Source organism: Temnothorax nylanderi, unplaced genomic scaffold (assembly GCF_030848795.1).
Source record: "Temnothorax nylanderi isolate EJ_2023f unplaced genomic scaffold, tnyl_v1.0 TNYL_tig0017_pilon, whole genome shotgun sequence".
Taxonomy (NCBI): domain Eukaryota; kingdom Metazoa; phylum Arthropoda; class Insecta; order Hymenoptera; family Formicidae; genus Temnothorax; species Temnothorax nylanderi.
In genome coordinates, this window is record NW_027249079.1 from 896,444 (window position 1) to 916,472 (window position 20,029).

The 20,029-nt window shown below is 38.8% G+C and overlaps 3 protein-coding genes across 4 annotated transcripts in view; 2 read left to right on the plus strand and 1 right to left on the minus strand.

The window, feature by feature from the left end:
* Positions 1 to 49: 49 nt before the first annotated feature.
* LOC139768639 (proteasome adapter and scaffold protein ECM29) lies at positions 50 to 9,081 on the plus strand. Its single transcript, XM_071699028.1, has 28 exons — positions 50 to 304; positions 843 to 1,090; positions 1,179 to 1,297; positions 1,452 to 1,601; positions 1,677 to 1,955; positions 2,029 to 2,224; positions 2,305 to 2,390; positions 2,660 to 2,849; positions 2,938 to 3,083; positions 3,182 to 3,485; positions 3,560 to 3,746; positions 3,820 to 4,176; positions 4,262 to 4,437; positions 4,532 to 4,633; positions 4,708 to 4,914; positions 5,007 to 5,121; positions 5,207 to 5,390; positions 5,531 to 5,819; positions 5,912 to 6,145; positions 6,218 to 6,562; positions 6,644 to 6,800; positions 6,951 to 7,109; positions 7,194 to 7,325; positions 7,417 to 7,726; positions 7,812 to 7,995; positions 8,077 to 8,212; positions 8,305 to 8,514; positions 8,664 to 9,081. The coding sequence occupies exons 1-28, from the start codon at positions 280 to 282 to the stop codon at positions 8,864 to 8,866; spliced, it is 5,430 nt and encodes a 1,809-aa protein (XP_071555129.1). The 5' UTR covers positions 50 to 279; the 3' UTR covers positions 8,867 to 9,081.
* A 3,402-nt stretch (positions 9,082 to 12,483) lies between these two features.
* Peng (Pumilio and CPL domain-containing protein penguin) lies at positions 12,484 to 15,163 on the minus strand. Its single transcript, XM_071699051.1, has 3 exons — positions 14,911 to 15,163; positions 14,593 to 14,725; positions 12,484 to 14,517 (listed from the first exon to the last, which is right to left on the minus strand). The coding sequence occupies exons 2-3, from the start codon at positions 14,711 to 14,713 to the stop codon at positions 12,683 to 12,685; spliced, it is 1,956 nt and encodes a 651-aa protein (XP_071555152.1). The 5' UTR covers positions 14,714 to 14,725; positions 14,911 to 15,163; the 3' UTR covers positions 12,484 to 12,682.
* A 256-nt stretch (positions 15,164 to 15,419) lies between these two features.
* The window catches only part of LOC139768647 (very long chain fatty acid elongase AAEL008004), a 39,520-nt gene continuing 34,910 nt past the window's right edge, over positions 15,420 to 20,029 (plus strand). Inside the window, exon 1 of one of the 2 annotated variants that reach the window (XM_071699053.1) lies at positions 15,420 to 15,567. The gene's annotated coding sequence lies outside the window, so the exon portion shown is untranslated. Of the gene's footprint in view, positions 15,568 to 15,990; positions 16,222 to 20,029 lie in introns of those variants that run through there. The other variant, XM_071699054.1, reaches the window with a different exon arrangement.

The window sequence follows — 20,029 nt, forward strand, 5'->3', positions numbered from 1 at the left end:
CAAACCGAAAGTCATAGCGCCCCCACGTAAAACGACGTCGAAGGAAGTCGCGATAGGGGGGTGCAATACACGCGGCGCGTCGTGTGCTGCACGACGATCGACACTCGCGTTGAAAAAAAAAAGAAGTAGACGAGGAGAAGGAGGAGCAGAAGGATCGCAGGGTTTAACGATCCCGACGTCGAGCTCTCGTCGCGGCGCCGCCGAATCGCGCGCGACTCCACGGACAGCGGACTCCTCGCCGTCCGGATTCGCTTTCTCCTCTTTATAGACTTTTTCAAAATGGCAGCGGCTACGGACGAGCTGAGTAAGTACTCCCGAGAGAAAAGAGAAAGAGAGATGAGGACCGACCCCCTTCGCGCGACGTAATCGACGACCGGGTCGTGGGTCACGTTGTTCGTCCCGGATGGTGACGAGAACGGGGGTTGAGCATCGGGTCGAGGCAGAAAGGCCTGATTGTCACGCCGGAAAGACGACCGGGGACGACTCCGGGGAGGGCCCGCGGATGTCCGTCCTCCCCTCGGTGCTCCTCCCCCGCGTCCTTCCGTGCCGCCCCGGACACGTGTCCGCAGCTGTCAAATCTCGAAATCTGGTTTAAATCCCTTTGACGCTACTCCGACTCCGACGGTACGTGATGTCAGCGTTTTTTCGCGATGACCTCACGTCCGATGACACTCGATTACGTCGCTGAAATAAATATGGATCGATAGATTGTTTCCTGTTGTATTTTAGATTCTTACATATGTAATAGGGGCGATTAAAAATCCTTTCTCCCGTGATTATCCCCGTAAAAAGATTGACAGACGTAATATCGATTGCACATCTCGTCCTTGTGTTTCATTCAGTTTTACTCGAGCGGGTGTTCCTCCGGCTGGGTTCCGCCGAGACGGATGAGCAGCTACAGGCGTCAGTCTGCAAATTTTTACCTCCTGTGCTGCTCAAGTTGTCTAGCGCGCAGGAAGGCGTCAGGAAGAAGGTGATGGAACTGCTGATCCATATAAACAAGAGAATAAAGAGTAGGCCGCAAGTACAGCTGCCCGTTGAAGCTTTACTCCTGCAATACCAGGATCCAGCTGCCAGTTCATTTGTGATCGTACGTTAACCGCACGGATATGTCAATCGTTACGAAATCTACGAAATCAGGAAGGGACACGTCGTAATGTATATTCGTATAATTGCAGAACTTTACGATAATATATATAAAGCTGGGATATCCTCGAATGGAGATAAACAAGCAAGCGGAATTAGTTCCGAGTGTACTAAATGCTATCGAGGGAAAGCCATTGTCCCATCAAGACAGGTTTGCTTGTTATAAATTCTTTTGGTTCCTGAATATCAATTACATTTTGTATCGTAGCGGGGTATTTTATCTTTAAAGACTTAAGACATTTTAGATATTTATACCACATTGTAAAATGTTGGATTACGATAACGCGAACGTGGTTATGTTTCAGCTTAATGTTGATCATAATGCCAGCATTAGGACATATCAACATACCAGCGGATCCCGATAAACGAGCGTCTCTCCTGGGCTTGCAAGACAAACCTTACGTGGCGAAGCAGCTCATAAGTTTTATGCTCGACATATTATTGTTGCCATATGGGTGAGATATATGCCGGACAATCGCATTTCTAGATATCCGCTTAGTTTCTGACTGTGAAATATTGTATATCGTCAGATCTGTGGGACAAACGGAAAATCAACAGTCAGGTCAAACCATCGATTGGTCTCAGTTCACCGTGCCGCCGGGTTTAAGCGACTATGCGTTTAAAAGAGTGATAGGCGAGAGTCCGCCCACAGCCGAGCAACTCGAGCAGATGAAATTGGGCATTGTTAAGTTCCTTGTCGGTGGATTTTTCCCGGATACAGATATTCTGATACATTTGATCGTAGCGGCCGCGGATACCAGATTCAGCATCGCTAATATGGCGGATTTAGAGTTGAAAAAGATAATTGGGTGCGTATGAAAACTGTCAGAATTTGTTTGGCGTAGATCGGTGCTGTAATTTCTACTGTATTTACCCGTTTAGCACATTGGATTGGTCTTCGATGCAACTCGCAGCTCCGATTTATACATTATTCTTGGGTACCGATGCGCTAGCCACACAAAAAGAGGTGAAACCCGAAATGAAACGGCTACCTGCAAGCACTCGAATTCGTCTCAAGCTCTTACAGTATCTTTGTCGAGTGACTAAAGCGGGATTCATCATACCGCCGTGTATTCAAGTACATAAAGTTTAATTAAAAAAAAAATGACAATGGTCACATGGTGTTACATATTAAATAAAAATGTCTTTTTTCTTCAGGTTATTTTCGATTCACTCTATGGAAAAAATACGAATGCAAAGTTAAAATCATTAGCATTGCAGTTTACGTCAAATATCGTCCAGCAGTAAGTGTTTCGTAATTCGTTCGCTAATATTTTTCTTTTATTTCATTGCCACTTACGAATATTTCTTGGTAGATTTTTAATTTACCCTTTTCAGTTGTATTACTAAGGAAAATGTCGATTAAATCTTTTATTCCCACGCGCAATGTATTATTAACTTCGCGAATTTTTTGTAGATCAATTCTTTACATACGTGATATAATTCTCGTCATTTAAACTACACATCTTATCTATATAACGAATCGTATTTAATTAAAATTTTTTTTAATTAGCTGCAGCCTTGTACCGTTAACCCGCGTCGCCGGAGTAATCTTGAATGGCATGATAAAATTGATCTCCGAAGGCGATGACGTACATAAACCGATGGCATATACAGTCATTGGGCAACTTGGTCAAAGAATACCGTCTCTGATAAACAAAGATTTGAGTTTGTTACACAACTTATTTGACACGCTTGTCTCTGTAAATATCCGATTGTTTTAAAAAGACGATAATGATTATCGAAATCATATATCTATAGAGTTATTAAACGTTTTTATTAATATTTTAGACGGATGGTGAGTTACGGCGCACGGTGAGAGACGCATTGATTTGCGTAACGTCTGCCTTCGTGCTGAATAAAGAGGACGAAAGCAATATAGCTCTAATGAATGCTCTATTGTCGGTACACATTGAATCGCCAGAATCGAGCGTAAGGCATGTATATAGACTATTATATATAGATTATACTTACATTACGTTAATTTTAATATATATCCTAACCGTGTGTGTGACGTGTATTACTTTGCGAATAGATTTGTGGCAATGCATTATGCCGCAACCGTGTTTCCACCTGATGACGCACCATCTCGGTATCTCTTGTTATTAGCGTGTGGTGACAACAAACACGAGATAAGTACTGAAGCCATGAAAGCGCTTTACGGTGTTGTGCATAAAAACGAGGACAATCAGCAAATTAGCAACAAGATAGTGTTGCCCGAATTTGTGAAACTAGTAAGTTACATTTATTCGAAGATGCAGTCGAGATTGCCCGCCGCGGGTAGTGGCAGAAATACGGATAAACAAGTACTCCCGTATAGTACTGCCACGTTTTCCGAGGTAAGTTCTAGATAGAAGCCAGATCTGTAAATGTCGTGAGAATATTTTTACAATCGTAATTTATATTGTTACAGATTATTTCTTATTTTCGCGTTTGCCTCGCCAGAAGTGCTAATATTCCTGTGCGAAATGAGCCGCTACAGCATCCTTGTGAATATACGCCTCTGATTGGACGTTACTTAGAAAAATTATACAAGGATCAGCCAGAGATATTAAATAATTATCTCGATATGATCTTGCTCTTGAGTCATTCTTCCGCAGGTAAAAAGAAATCATAAATAAGAATAAATTGTATAAAAACCATTGTGCTAAGTTAAATATTTTATTGATACAGATCAAATTTCCTTGAACGCATTATTGGAAGTACTTGGATCTGTTCCGCATTATATAATAAAATCGTATGAAAAGGAGTTGCCGTGGCTCTGTTCCTTGCTTGCTTCCGCTAAGCAAGATGTACGACAACTAGCCGCGAAAGTATACGCTGCTATTACTGGTTACTTTCCGAAGAGTGAATTCGAGAAACATGTTTCGAGTATTATGAACATTATGAGTAGAAAGAATTTGGAAGCGCAACATGGTGCATTAATGGCATTGACTTACATGATGGAAAGAAATTTAATACACCAACGAAATGGAAACAAGGAGGATTTGTGCAATTGGACGACTTATAACGATATTGTGAAAGCAATATGTATGCATTTATATATATATCAAATTATGTCGCGCTATGAGAACATGAATACGTTTATTATATTTAAAATACTATGTTTACTAAGGTACATATCTTCGCGATAACGCGGTATTATTAATGGACGCAGCTGTTCAAGCTGTTGGCATCTTAGGTAGAACGTATCCTCTACCTTTACCAGCAGAAGGCGATAACGAATTCAACAAGAAAGCAATAGTAGAAACGCTCTTTTCTGTCTTATCTAATGTCAAATTGAATACCAAGGTTTGTTTTCCGTAGTTAATTATATATTGTATGTAAGTAAATATTTTATATTTAATACTATGTAGATTTAATCTTACGACTTTACTTTTTTCAGATGAAAGAGAAAGCTGCGCTTTCACTGGGACACCTGTGTGTTGGCGAATGTTTTCCGCACACCGCAGATATCGCTAATAAAATTATAGCAACAGTCAAAGAGGTGCATAAATCTACTTTTATGCCCGATAAATTTTACATATTTATTACGTAATAATGACATATGATATTTAACAGACAAAAGATATCGAAATCCATTTAATTCTTGGGGAAGCTTTGGTTTGCTGCGTTCAAGCGCAAGCTTCTCCGGAAGCAAGAGATGCGTGGACGACTTTACCCACCGAACATATTGTTTCGTACAGTAAGGAGAGTGACGAATTATTAATACATGTGTTGAATGAGTTATTTAAAATATACAAAGTGCCTCATCCAAACTTACGACAGGTATTTATATGACATTTTTAAAAAGAGGTGAGGTAGTTCTTGTATTAATAGCAGATGTTTCTGCTATTCTATATCTTGATGTTTCTTTAAAGGCAGTATGTGTATGGCTATTCGCACTACTGAAGCACAACGTTCAACGAGAATGCATTAAGGAGAGATTGTCCATGATTCATCATGCATTTATAGATTTTCTTTCAGATGACAGTGGTAAGAGATATAAATTATTGATTGTATCAATGAATTTTATCATCTTTGAATGGAGAAAGAGATTTGATCTTTTATCTTGTAACAGATATAGTGCAAGATATTGCTTCGAAAGGCCTTAGTTTGGTACATATTAACTGCAAACAAGAAGAACGCGAGGCTTTAGTGTCCAATATATTAGATCAGTTTACTCAGGGTCGCAGAACAGTGCAACAAGTTACCCCTGATACCAAGTTATTTGAAGAAGGTCAACTGGGAAAAAGTCCATCTGGGTAAGATTAAAATACAGAATATTTTGCGTTAGCCATTCCATCTTACAGTTTAAGATGGAAAATATCTGACGATGATTATTGAACATTACGCTACATTAATAACGAAATGATATTAGATACTTAAAGAAATAATTTTTTAGTGGTAATATTTCAACGTACCGAGAAATCTGTTCCCTCGCAACAGAATTACAGAAACCCGAGCTTGTGTATTACTTCATGCATTTGGCAAATCATAATGCGATATGGACATCCAAAAAGGGGGCTGCGTTCGGTTTCGCGGCAATCGCTAATATCGCGAAGGACGAACTGAATAAATATCTACCTAACATTATACCGCGATTGTATAGATATCAATTTGACCCGACGCCAAAGATTCAGCAAAGTATGACCAGCATTTGGCGGGCCGTCGTTCCTTCCACAACGAAAGCTGTTAGTAACATTACTTGATATCTGTTAACAACGTCTAATATGTACATAATATTGTAAGAGTAAAAATTTGTTTTTTTTATACATCACTATAGATCGAACAGTATCATAAGGAAATATTGACTGATGTAACTGATAATATAACGAATAACGAGTGGAGAGTACGTATCAGTTGTTGTAATGCTCTCGCAGATCTTTTAAGGACAAATGTTCAATTAAACCTCGCCGAATGTGGCCCGGAACTCTGGAAGAAACTGTTTCGCGTAATGGACGATATTCACGAGGGTACGCGGATAGCCGCGACGAACACTACTAAGATACTTAGTAAGGTAAGACGCGAGATATAAGTTTCTGCGACTTATGATAATCTATGATTAATTATCGCTATGTTAATCGCATAGGTTTGTATACGCCATTGCGATTCGTCACATGGTAATGCGGGGAAAGAAGTTATTCAAGCGATATTGCCCGTGCTACTTAACACTGGCATTACTCACCTCGTGGATTCAGTGAGAGCTGTATCATTGCAAACAGTATCGCAACTCGTATCCACGGCCGGCGCTTTATTAAAACCGTCGCTCGTCAATCTGATACCGTCGTTATTGGAAACGATCGGTGAATCAGAGAATCCTAAGCTTTCGTATTTGAGTAATGTGTGCGGCGCGACTACGGAGACTCAGGAAGCTATCGATAATCTTAGAGCGAATGTTGCCAAAGGTCATTACGCGTCAGATACGATAACAAAGGTACTTTCGTTCTCATAGACGAGTTGGAAGTGAACTCGATTGAGTATTTCTTAATACTTTGTTTTTAATGTTTTCCTACAGTGTATCCAATATGTCGATGCCGATGTATTAAAGGATTTAATGCCAAAAGTAATAGATTTAATCAAGTGCAGCGTAGGATTTGGAACAAAAATTGCTTGTTCGCATTTCGTGATTCTTCTCAGTACGCATGTGAAAACAGAGTTACAGCCTTACAGTGGTTAGTAAACATCTCAATTTCAAGAGAATACAAAGTACATCTTTTTACTCTACGGAGTTATATATTTAAAATATTGTTTATGTCATACTATAATTCAATGATATTTTTGAGAATTTTTGTAACATAAATTAACCACGCTATTTTATTCAGCTAAGGTGTTATCTGCCTTGCTCAATGGTTTGTTGGATCGTAATGTTGCCGTAAGAAAAAATAATGCGGTTTGCATTGGGCATGTAGTCGGTTCGGCTAAAGATTCTAGTCTGGATAAATTATTTAATACCTTGAACACGTGGTATTTGGAACGTGAAGGTACATCTGGTGTCTAACAGTAGCATTCTATATTCTTGTCATAACATCCTATAATTTCGTTTGATGCCAAAATATAAATTACAGATGATGCAATAAGATTAGCGATCGGGCAAACTTTGCAGTCTATAAATAATTATAATCAGGAGAAATTAAAGAATTATCGAAAAATAGTCATTCCTCTTGCCTTCTTTGCGATGCACGCGGAAAAAGTACCAGGTATGTATTCCAGTATCTATAATTCGTCCACTCATAAATGTGTTTCGCACTTTAATTTCGTGTATTTTCTATACATACTTTTATTTACTAGGAAACGAAAGCACTGTTGAATTATGGACTGATTTTTGGAACGAAATAACGCCTGGGACTGAAGCAGGAATTGTGCAAAATCTGCGACCAATAACCGATATTTTACGTACGACTTTGGAGTCGGCATCGTGGACTACAAAAGTGCAAGCGGCAAACGCAGTTCATACCGTTGCCTTAAAATCAGGTCATAATATTGATACAGAAGCCAGGCATACCTTATTAAAGATACTGATTAATGGTCTGCGTGGTAGAACGTGGAATGGAAAGGAACGTCTACTGAACGCTCTTGCTACTTTAGCATGCAATAGCAAGTATGTCAGATATTGATTTGAAACTTTACGCTATAAACGATTTAATTAATACTCGTTAAAATTCACGATTTGGATTTTATTCCAGAGAAGCCTTAAACGCAGATACTGCGTTGTTAGATACAGTTGTAGTAACACTACATAGGGAAAGTAAGAAAGAGAACGCGGAGTATCGCCGACACGGGTTACAAGCGTTTGCTATGGTTTTGCATGAACTTGATATTGATAGGTTTACGGAAACGTATAAAATTGTACAGGAAATATTGATTAAGGTAAGATACATCGACGGCAATATCATAAAAGAATAGTTGCAAATGTAAGTACGATATTTGTACATACTTAATTATATACAGGTATCAGATAAAAATAACGATGATGAAGAGGATTCTGTGGAAGAAAGTAGGAAGAAAAAGGAAAATAATATAAAGTTGCAAGAAACGGTTTACGAGGTGCTTGGAAAAGCATGGCCTTCCACCAAAGAGACTCAAGGTTACAAAATTACATGAATTTTACTCAGTGAAAAATATGAGTATGCATTTTTGTAACATTCTGTATCTTTATAAATTGACTCCTGATTGCAGATAAATATTGCTTAGAATTCGTGACTCACTGTCAAAAAGTACTGCCAAATAGTACGAGATCTGTCCAAGTCGCTATCTTGACAGCATTAAATCTCTTTGTGGATAGACTTGTCTTATTAAAAATAAATAAAATGGAAATGTCATTGAAAGACAAAAAACTATTAGATCAAATAGGTGATAGTCTCAACAAAATATTGTCATATTGTATAAGTAAGTATATATATATATAATATAAACTCTCTATGCGATGTAATTAAATATACTAATCCTATTAACATTATAATGCTATATTAAAATAATTTAAACGCTTGGAATTTTTATGATTGTGTTATTTTTAAATACGAATTGTTTCTTCGTAGATATTTCGAAGTTCACCAAAATCAGAAAAGAAGCATTAAATATAGTTCTTTCGTTAGCAAGAAAAATGCGCGAGACGAACAATGATGAACAACTGGATAAAATAACGCGTCTCTTGAAAGAACTTTTGCCCGATCTAGCGAAGGATAACCAACCGGAAATACGGACCAGAGTAATTGATATTAAAGAAATGCTTAAAATTTAACTAACTACATACCTTAAGTGTACACTTGATATCCCGGATCGAGTTTATCCTTCGCACACGTCGAGGTGTTGCGTATCGTCGTTGACGCTGGCGATCTCGGAGCGACGACAACAAAAGATTGATAGCTATGGGTTGCGTGTTTATTTAATAATATGTTAAATGTAGATGTGCCTAATATAGTATTATACTCAATAATAAAATGTAATTTAAAACAACTTGTTCGTAAATTTATTATGCCTTTGTACGTAATAACGTGATTAATTATAAGTTACAAATTTATAGACTATTTTTCTTATGGCTTAAAATTTCTTTCTTGTATCTACATCTATATGATAATTAAAAAATAAAATAATTTAAAGTATTTATTTTCGTTAAATTTAATATATAATTTCTGTCCTCTTCTCTGTATGCTGTCGATTCTATCTGAGGAAGGGAAACTGCTTATCTTTCATGGAAATTTTAGGAATATCTTTATTTTTCGTCTAAAAGACGTTTTCCGTCATTGAAGCATTGCGGATATCAATCTACAATTTCAACATGTTTATTTAATTTGCATCATAATGCGAAAGAGCGACTGCTATGTATAAGGCAAGCATTTTATTGTTAAAATCCAAAAAATATATGAACGCGAATATAAGAACGGGACGCGTAGTGACGCCTCTTATCATGTTAAATTGCCCGCGCAGGAAACGAAGCGTCTCCGCCATGTTGATTACGTATTACGTTCCTCTCCCATTTCCTGATCGCGGCGGGCACGTTACGGATCGACTCCGGAACGAGTGGCGTCGCGACTCATTTAATTGGTAAAAATAAAGCATATTAATTGTGCATGCATTATATTTACTTCAGTATCTATCGCGTTAATATAGATTCGCTCGGGTGATTGATATATATTTCTTAAAAACATGTATTCCGCGATGCCTGTTCGGCCGAAGGCGCGTCGCGAGGGCAATCGCGCGAAAACGATCATATTTTCGCATTTCGCGAATATCGCAGATATTTACCGAGAGTATTAATACGTCTATTCGTTAGAATGCGAAATAATCGTAATAGAAAGGCGAGCATGTAATACTTCTTAGTTTCTTACTCGAAGCTCGGAAAATTCATAAGCGCGAAGTTAAGAGCGGGACGCGTAGCGACGCCGCGGCGCTTTCGGCGCGTGAAGTTGACGCGCGGGAGACGAAGCGCGCGCTTCCGCCATATTGATTACGTTCTCCTTCCATTGCAGAATGCAGAACGCGGCGAACACGGACGCGACGTGGACATGGATCGACTCTGGAACGAGTGGCGTCGCGACTCATTTAATTGGTAAATATAACACATATTAACCTTGCATGCATTAGCATTATTCACTGTAGTACTTATCGCGTAATATGGATTCGACGGTCGGATATTAGTGATTCTTGAAAATACGCATTCCGCGGACCGCGATATACTTGTTCGGCCGAAGGCACGAAGGCAATCGCGAAAGCGATCATATTTTCGAATGTCGCGAATATCGCGGATATCTGCCAAAAATATTAATACGCTATTCGGTAGAATGCAAAATAACAATCGCAATAATAGACGAGTTTATTGTATTTGATTTTTCGAAGTTTGTGTGTGGGAAATTCATGATCGCGAAATTGAGAGTGGGACGCGTAGCGACGCCGCGTCGCTTTGCTTATATTTGAGTCCTTTTATTTTATCATGATTTTAAAATAGATAATAATTAGAAAGAAAAAAGTAATTTTAAATTTTATAAAAGTTTAGTCCTGTAAAGATCTTTTTCGGAAAATGTATAATTATTAATTTAAATAAATGTCTAATTGAATGATGAATAAGAGGTTCGCGTAAGAATTATTTAATATTAAATATTTAATATCATTTATTTATATGTTTCAGAAGATAACGATGGAAAGTATCGCATCGAGGGAGCTGACAACCCGAGAGGACAGCCTGAGAGGAAGAGGAGGCCTGGAAGAGGCGTCGGGCACCAGCGGAACAACTTTGCGGTAAATATTATTTTTTATTTCGTGTAAGAGTGATTTTTTTCCTGTTTATTCTCGAGTCGTTTTCTTTCACCATGATTTAGAAATAATAGTTAGGAGAAAAGAGGAATAATTTAATATTTCATTAAAATTGATCCTTGTAAAGATTTTTTTCGAAAAATGTATAATTATTGAAATAAATATCTAATTGAATAATGAAAAAAACGTTCAATGCTCATAAGAATTATATGTTTTAAAACATTAAGTTTTTTGAACACTGTTTTAATATGAATTTTATATTTGTTTGTTACAGAATCAACGTAGCTACGTGGCAGATGTAATTCCGCTGTTGAGCATCGGGGTTGGTGAGTGATACGTTAACATATTTATTGAGGTGATGGATAACTGGATTTTACCAGTTAAAGTTACCAGTTAAAGTAGTAAAATATGACGTGACTGACGTGAGATCCAATATATATCTATATTTATTGTTATAAAATAGAATTAACTAGAATTTGTTTCTAGTTAATTATCTATAGGTAATTATTTTAGAATCGATTAATTTCACACCATTTAAAAGTAATTTTGAAACAACATATTATACGAAAAATAATTCTAATAATTTCCAAAATACAATGAGATATTTTTATCAATTTTAATTGTGTGAGAAATTTATTATCTCTTTCGGATCTTACGTCATTCATCTGAATTTCTCATCTTTGCATGCTTTTAAGATGAGACTCGGCAACGAATCGTACGAATCGATAAAAATACGTATATGGGCCTTGGATTCTATTGGAATGCGCGTCTAGTAATTGTTATTCATTTATTTCCAAATTAAAGTTTCATTGTTTGTATTATAAAGTTTATATTTGAAAGTTCAATATAAATTTCAAAATCGTGATCGAATCTTTTCGAATCAAAACGCAAGTGGATATAAAGATTTCTGTGAAATTCAGGTTTGTTTCCAATGAGATGTTTTTTAATTACTGGATATACATATATATTAATACGAATAAACGCGTGTAAAAAATAGATGCGCAATTGATTTGTATACTAATGGAATTATTATTATTATTACTGTTAATTATTCATAATCAAATTAATGTAATGACCCCTTCGCGACGCGTTCGTGTTTCGCGCATCATACAAAAGCGTAAAATCTTACGCTTATTGCCGGCGATGATTAGCCGGCAGCAGAAGGAGTATTTCTCCTTGCTGCTGATCTCTGGCTGTACGAAGTCAGAACACAGTGCGAAGTGTCAGGTGCTACAAAAGGTGAACCCAATCTGGCCAGAAGAGAGAAGACGAAGAGAATCAAGTTGGCGCATAACACCAATCCACTCATAAAAAAGTATGTAAGAGGTTTTATTGTTAAATGTATCTCAATAATATAAGAAAATATATTTTCAACTATAAATTTTATATATGGAGGGGTAAGAGCCACAGTGGTGCGTAAGTTAAAAATTTTAAATATTGACTTACACCATTATGACTCTTTTACCCCTCCATATATATATATATATATATATATATATATGTTGTACATAAAATAATAAATAATTTGAAATATATATAATATAAACAAAAAGGGACCACTGATTGTAATCGGCGAGAGTAGTGGAGGGTCTTTATAGGTTGATCCGCTTTTACTAAATTAACTTTTATTTGAAATCTTGAAAGTACATATTAAAAGTATATAGTTATATTAAAAGTATATAAGAAAGTTTCAAATTGAATTAAGATCCCTATTTTAACTATTTCCGGTGAAAATGGAGCAGTCTATATTAAAAAAGGATAAGAATCGTGAATAATATACCTACATTACATTCAGATATATTTACATTTATTCTTTTAATTTTTTTAACAATATCGATGCTCCAGCGCCGCGCTTTGTCTTGAAATTTGCCGTTAAAGGTTTTAATTTGATTAGCAATGTATCTTTAACATTTTGAAGTCCATTTTCTATAAGAAGAATTAATAAGAAGCAAGCTCTATTAAATTCCGTCCACTTTTCCAGCACTTTCGGTGTCAAGTACGGTATTAAAATTTCTCCAAATGTAGACTCGTTCTTTTCTATCAGCTCTTTGTCATTCTGAATAAGTTTCTTTAACATTGTGTGTAATCCAGGATGTTCAACCACATTATACTCGGTATCATTGTCCTTGATTTTTGAATCCATGTTGGTAAGAAACTTAGCAATCGATTCGAACGCGGAATTTAATTTCTCTCCCGAGCCTACTTTCAGTATCGCCAGGGTAGTCATAGCTATGCTGCCGGTGGATAACCACGTTGCTGTATCCGCGATTATTGCGTCAAAAAGCGGGTCATGGATTGCTTCGAGCAGTTCCTTTTCCCTAATATCGGCTAGTTTCTTGCTCGCGGAATTGCCATCACCTTGGCGTAAATATTCCACTACGTCCGGCGAAAAATAAAAAGGTTTTCTCCTGGCCACGAGGTATAATATAACGTGTTTTCCATACTCGCTCAGCGCAATATTAACTAGATCCTCTTGTAGCTCGGACAATATTATCTTCTGCACGAGAACGGTGTCGTCTACGGAATCAAAGAGCGCCAATAATATCATATGACCGTTTTTGGACATACAAATCGCTTTTACATTTCCCTTAAGGGCTTTCATAATTATTTTTCTATCTTTGCTAGTGCCATGCCATATACATTGCGTAGCGACCCTCGCTCCCATTTTTGTTTGGCACAGCGTTATAATGTAAGAGCGCAGCATAACTATTAACTCGCTCCTATCTTCCACCGAACATACGCAGAGGAATTCCCACAGAACCGTTTGCAGTAGAGTGGAATCGACGAAGCCTTTGTTTAAGATTCTGACTAGATTTGTTTTTATGGCAGACAGCGTAGCTAGCTTCATATCCGTCGCAATTTTGAATACGTCCGACAGCGATTTAACGTCCTTGTCCTTTTCCAGTTTATAAATGTCCCCGTAAAACTCCTGTTTGAAATATATTTTGTCGAGATTAGTACACCAAGTACGGTACGTATGTTCCACAAGAGAGGCCGATACACTGTGACTCATTAGTTTGACGATGTTGCCATAAAATCCAGAGATAACCTCAGATCTGATTTCTTGCGAGCCGTACTTTAAGATAGCTTTTACGCAGTTCTTCGCATATTTCGACTGTAACATTTCCACAACGAGTGGCTTTATCTCGTGGCATATAGCCCGTCGAATGTGTTCCTCGCAGTACTTGATCATACACTGAACTACTCTGGACATATCGTGCGTAAATATCACCTTGCTATAATGTTTTTCCAGCATGTTGTGCAACGTCTGAGTTAATGTTACACGATTCACGGACTTGCAGTCGGATCTTCGTAACTTCTCGCTGATCTGCTTAGCCTGAATGACCTTGTCAAACACTACGTCGTCATTCAACCTTTTAGCTTTGCGCTTCTGTTTGAGTTCCTTCTTCTCCTTTTTCAATTGGACCCAATCGGTTTTTTCGGTGGTCGCTTTCTTCTCCGATTTCAGATTATCTGTCTTCGAGTTATCTTTCTTCTGAGCTTCGGACTTCTGTCCAAACTCTTTTTTCTCCTTCTTCAGTTTGAGCAAATTTATCTTTTCAATTTTAGAATTATTCTTTGCCACTTTCAAATTCTTTCCTTTCGAATTCTTCTTTATGAAAGGTGGTTGTACATTCTTACCTAGAGAACATATTTTATTTTTACACATGATGTCACACACTGTGTCCAAACTGCGCTTTTCTTTTTCGTTCTTACCTGTAGATTTATCCAAGGGTTTCTCGAATCTCACTTTCTTTTTCTTTTTACTGTCCTCTGCGTCCACATTATCCTCTGCTCCCGCGTCACCAGTATCCAAACTCTTCGCTGATCGCTTCATCTTTGAACGGATCTATGGGAGATAAACAACACGTTAGATGCAAGGAGGACTCCAGGTCTTCAAACAATACGTTCCATTTCTTTCGTGACAGTCTATCCTTGATTTCTAGCATTTTTGCTTTAAAACAAAAAACCAAAAACCTCACAAAAGAATTAATTTTTATTTTTGCCTCCAAGTATGTAGAAACTCAATCTTACCGTAACCTCAATCTAATTTCAACGCCGAGTGTCTTTCAGTCTTAAGTTTACGAAAAATCCCTCGTGTTGCTATCCGAGAGTATCCACAAAACTACAAACGCTCGAATAAGTATAGATTATAACGAAAAGAGGGCTACAAGCTTGTACAAGCTACAAAATTCGCGATCGCACGTGTACGCGCCGGAATCGTTTATAACCTGTTTACGGGTTTACCGTGTGCGACCACGTGATCCCACATTCTCCCGACTCCCGCACGTGCGCGACCCGCGCAACGGTGATTGGCTCGCGCGTTCAGCGAACGTGCCCGACGATCGAGCGTTCGTTTCTCGATACCTCGAGAATCGAGTTTCTCGATAGATTACATTATCGCGGCCAGTCACGAGTGCGTCACGACGTATTCGAGTCGCTCCGTGTTTCTCGCGCGATCGTCGTTGCCCAAGAGCGAGTCTCGCGTGCGCGCGGAAAAATTACTCCCGTGCCACGGTCGGTGTCGCGCTCACGGTGCAACTGCGCGCGACTGCACGCTAATCTCGCGAGCCCTTTCTGGCACGCCCGAAACCGGACCTTCCTCACGGATCTTTCTCTCTCTCATCGCCAATTAGCCGTTTGAAGTACGCCGAGAGTACGGCTTGTTACATGCACGAGCATCGTCGTCAGGTACGTTACACGTGCCGCAATCAATGTTACATTTCACAATATTTGAATATAATTAGATAGAACTTTTCAAACATCCTGATTTTAAAAAAAGCAATACGTCCCGTTATTCTTATCCCTTTTAAATCTTGGAAACGTCAGATGTCCGCGCGACAGATCGCGAACAGATGCTAGATAATCCGCGCGAGCGGCGAAGATAAGGCAAGTTGATATATCCTATTTCCGCGGCTATTCCGATATTAGCTACTCCGATATTAGCAGCTGCCCTTCGCGCATCGGGCTCTATAGCCCCGTCCCTGGCCGGGCGACGAAGGGAGGACCAGACCAGGGAGGACCGCGCGCGCGGGAAGCCGCGTCAGATTCCCGAGACGTCCGCATTGAGCAGGCGACTAGAGCGGGCCTCTCCTCGGTGCCGCGCGCCTCGGTGTGTATTTTTAACCCGGATCCGATCCGCGGGTTTACTCCGTGCGCGTACCGGCACGCGCGGGTGTCCGCGGTGATCGCGAGCGAGAGTGGGCCGGGAAATTCGCGCGCGTCGAGGGGAATTGGCCCGGAGGCGCGCGGGGCGAGCCGATCGATCACGCAACGGGAAGAAGAAAAGGAACGTGAGAGTGAAAGTGGCTGAGGGAGGGAGAGAGACGGAGCGGCGCGCAACAGGTGAGATAACGTGGCGGCCGGCCGCATCAGCTGATCGCGACCACGCCGCGCCGCGCCGCGCCGCGCCGGTCACGAGGCGTGCGAGGGGCAGAGGCTCGTCTGGCCCCGTGTTTACGCGTTCCCTGATATTCGGGAAGCTACAATGTTGCATCGTTGTACCACTTGTATCGCTGCCAACGAGGATCGGCGCCGTCGCCCGGCCCGGCCGCGGCGGATCGCATTTCTGTTCGTAGGTCGCCCGCCGAGAGGCGGCGCGTCGCGGTTCGCGCGCGACAGTTTCCCCCCTGTCACGTGGACTCGTTCCGCAGACATGCTTCTCCCCAGCGGTTCCGAGGTAGATTCGGAGATAAGCCTTGTAGCGTAATTCGATCGCGTTACTCCGCCACGCCGGAGCCCGTGCCGAAATTATTCATACATAAAAACGTCGCGTAAATATCTTGACTGACAAAATACTCGACGTTTATGTTATTACATTTTTAACGGAATGGGTATAGTAAACTAGATTGGTAAGGCTTGAGTTAAAATTATCATATCTTCGTCACATTTTATTATATGTGTGCGTCGATTTTATATATATATACAATATATAACATATACAGATTATATAATTTACTAAAAATATGTCCGTTAAAAATGTAATTAGCACCAACATTGAATTTTTTATTGATTAAATATGATAAAAATTGATTTCTGATATACAGTGTGTAATATATGAATATCTTTAATGTATTTATATGAAAATATATGTACGCTGAGAAAAAAATATTTATTTAGATTGTTGCCAAGAGCTTATCTACTTAATATAATACACATATTTATTTAGAATTAGATATTTGTACTTAATTTAAATAAAAATATTTAATTTTAAATAAATATGTGTATTATATTAAGTAAATCAGCTCTTGGCAGCAATCTAAATAAATATTTTTTTTGGATCTAAATATTTTTTTTTCAGTGTATAATATGTACCTACATATTTCTATATATATGACCGAATCACTATATAATCGATTTCGTCAATTGTCAAATTTCATCGTTTTCAAGCAGAATCGACACCGAGTATATTCGTTCGATTCGAGCACGAAACAACGCTCCGACATAAATATACACAACGACATATGTCTATCGTGCCGATAAATTAATAAACGAGAAGCTGCGCGAATTGAGCCTCGATTTATCATTTAAATGAAATGAGAACCGAAGATCTGCGATGACGAAACAGCACACGTGTGACGCATTGATTGTTTACTTTGATACAAACGTCTCTAAAGCAGACGACCCATCAACGATGCGTTCATACACGCGGCGAACACTCGCCGGCGTTATACGACCGCGACGTGGATGAAGTAAGCACGTTGTCGTCACAATGTTGTCGCAACCGCGTGACAACTATTTCGCCGTTTCGTGGAAAAGGCACTTGACTTTACGATTATATTTTGTCGCCCGCGAAACGACGGACGAAACATTTCAGAGGAGTTTTCATCGTACGCGCGCGGTGCAATGGCAACGATAAATAAAGATTTGACATCAGCCGACAAAAATTTTCTCATTATCGCGATTATCGTAGCGAGGACAATTATCCTCGCGCCGAGAGGTACCGTCTGAAATCTGTCGAAATCTGTCTTGAAAAATCGGATGGACGACGATTTCTTGTTCGGCGCGACGTCAGCCCTCTGGTGACGTAATGTCACCCCCGTTTTGCGATAACAAGTCCTTTTCTTCTCTCCCAAATTCACTTTTACAATCTCGTTTAGCGAACGTCGTTCTCTCCACGCTCGAGCGTTCACGGAATCGCGGCGGTCTTCGCGTACGCGGATCACGTCGCGGACGCGCGGTTCGACTTGATTCGCGTACGTGAAATACTTACGAAAACTCGGAAAGAGCGGGGAATCCTTGAGGCCAGAAATTATGAAGGATGCAACGCGCTCTTCCCGCGCGATGTACGTACGTTGTACGTATTATACTCGCTCGTGCAGGCGCAAAAGCGTTGTCTTCCTTCTCGTTGAATCGCCCTTGTCACGAGCTCGTAAAGCACCTTCGCCGTGTCCAAGGCAACGCTGCTCGCGACTAGATTTCCTTGCGCTTGATATTGCTTCGATATCGAGCTATTTACATATGTCTCGGAACTAATAATTAAAAAAATATATATATTATATGATAGCGAACACAATTTGCGGTTTTGCGATCGATCGTGCGATTGAAGTCGCTGACGATCATCGTTCTACTACCTAGGCGCTTTTAAACTTTAACTTTTGCAGTGGATTCCTTACGCGATCCGCTTGCTTGATCTTTGTCCCGATTGCGAAGTTGAAATTCCGCAGCATTCAATAATTCTCGACTATGCGAAGCGATTGAATGTGCAAAAAGATGTTTATAAGGTAATCTTTTCTGTATGCGATGAAATAGCGTCATTGTTTGCTTCAACGGTTGATTTAAAGAGCTGAGTTTGATTTTCCATAGTTTTCTCACTCTTGAGATTGCATCATTAAGATGTTATCGCCGATTGCAACAAAGACAACGTGCATTTTCTTAAAAAAAAAAAAAAGAGATTTATAACCTTTGAAACGCGAATTATCGAATTTTGTCTGTTTTTCTTTCCGCGATGTCAATTGGTACTCTCGCGCTCTATTTTATTTCGTGCTGTCATTGCAAACTGGAAATCGCATATTTTGCTTGTTCGGCATGATTTTGATAACGATGTAATTTTATTCGTTAATTTCACAGATTGATTTAAGAGACGGTACAGCAAATAACATTTTTTATTTCCTTTTTTTTTACATAGATATTTCGTTATTGCGCATATTCGCAGTATAATTATATATCTACCTAAGATAAACAAGCTGAAAATTAGAATAAAAAAAAGATACATGAAGAATTGTGAGAATTATGCAAATATATGCCACAGTACACATGATTAGAAAAATACAGAATAGCGATCGACACGCGAATTTCTTGATTATGTTTTTATATTTGAAAAATATGTCGTGTTATTAAAAAAATTTTGTGGAAATCAATAAAACTATCTATTATAAGTTTTAAGTGACTTAGCGACAAAAAATTTCGATTGATTATTCTGTTAAAAAAATATAACGTAACATATTTATATAATATAGTATTTTTTAAACATTAGGAAGATTCACCGTGAATCATCAAAATATGCTGCACGCGTAACGTATTGCGCATTGTATTCTAGCTTGCAATTAAAATTAATGTTGTAGAATTCTTCTCCGCAAACTTCCGTATTATCAAGAAGAAGAAGAATAAGAGACTTGAGAAACTATGCACGTATACGCATGAAAATAAAATAAATAGAAATAGAAAGATTCGTTAATTGCCTAATTTCGGAACGTTTAGCAATTTCAATAGTTATGAGAATCAGATCTCGGAGAGTACGAACTATTCGAATAATCACTGAATCGTGCCATTAACGTGGTGATATTTTATTGTCACTGAGATACCAGTCGGTATGACAAGAAGTGTGATAAAAAAAGAGAAAAATAAATCGGCGCACAACAAAACTTTGCGATAATATTATTAAAAACTAACAACCATATCGCTTATTTTTTGGTCGCACTTCTTGTCACGAAGCATAATCTGACAATGTAATCGCGCTAAACTTTTTGTTGATGTTACCAGGAACGTGAAGAACTCACGTTCCTGTCGGTCGGTTCTCGATAATTTACCTGGAATTTTCGTCTTAGTCATTTGAAGTGTTGATTATATATATGATCTCTAAATTATGCGAAATTCACGCGCGATAATTTGTCGATCTTATAAATAATCAGCACATTTTTTTTCGTGAGTGACA

What these genes read in the sequence shown, in the direction of transcription:
- LOC139768639 (XM_071699028.1), top strand. Translation starts at nt 280, where the DNA reads ATGGCAGCGGCTACGGACGAGCTGA. An exon ending in TCGCCAGAATCGAGCGTAAG is followed by an intron (nt 3,084 to 3,181) that starts GCATGTATATAG and finishes CTTTGCGAATAG; the next exon opens with ATTTGTGGCAATGCATTATG. An exon ending in GTGGTATTTGGAACGTGAAG is followed by an intron (nt 7,110 to 7,193) that starts GTACATCTGGTG and finishes TATAAATTACAG; the next exon opens with ATGATGCAATAAGATTAGCG.
- Peng (XM_071699051.1), bottom strand. Translation starts at nt 14,713, where the DNA reads ATGAAGCGATCAGCGAAGAGTTTGGATACTGGTGACGCGGGAGCAGAG. An exon ending in ACCCTTGGATAAATCTACAG is followed by an intron (nt 14,518 to 14,592) that starts GTAAGAACGAAA and finishes TATGTTCTCTAG; the next exon opens with GTAAGAATGTACAACCACCT.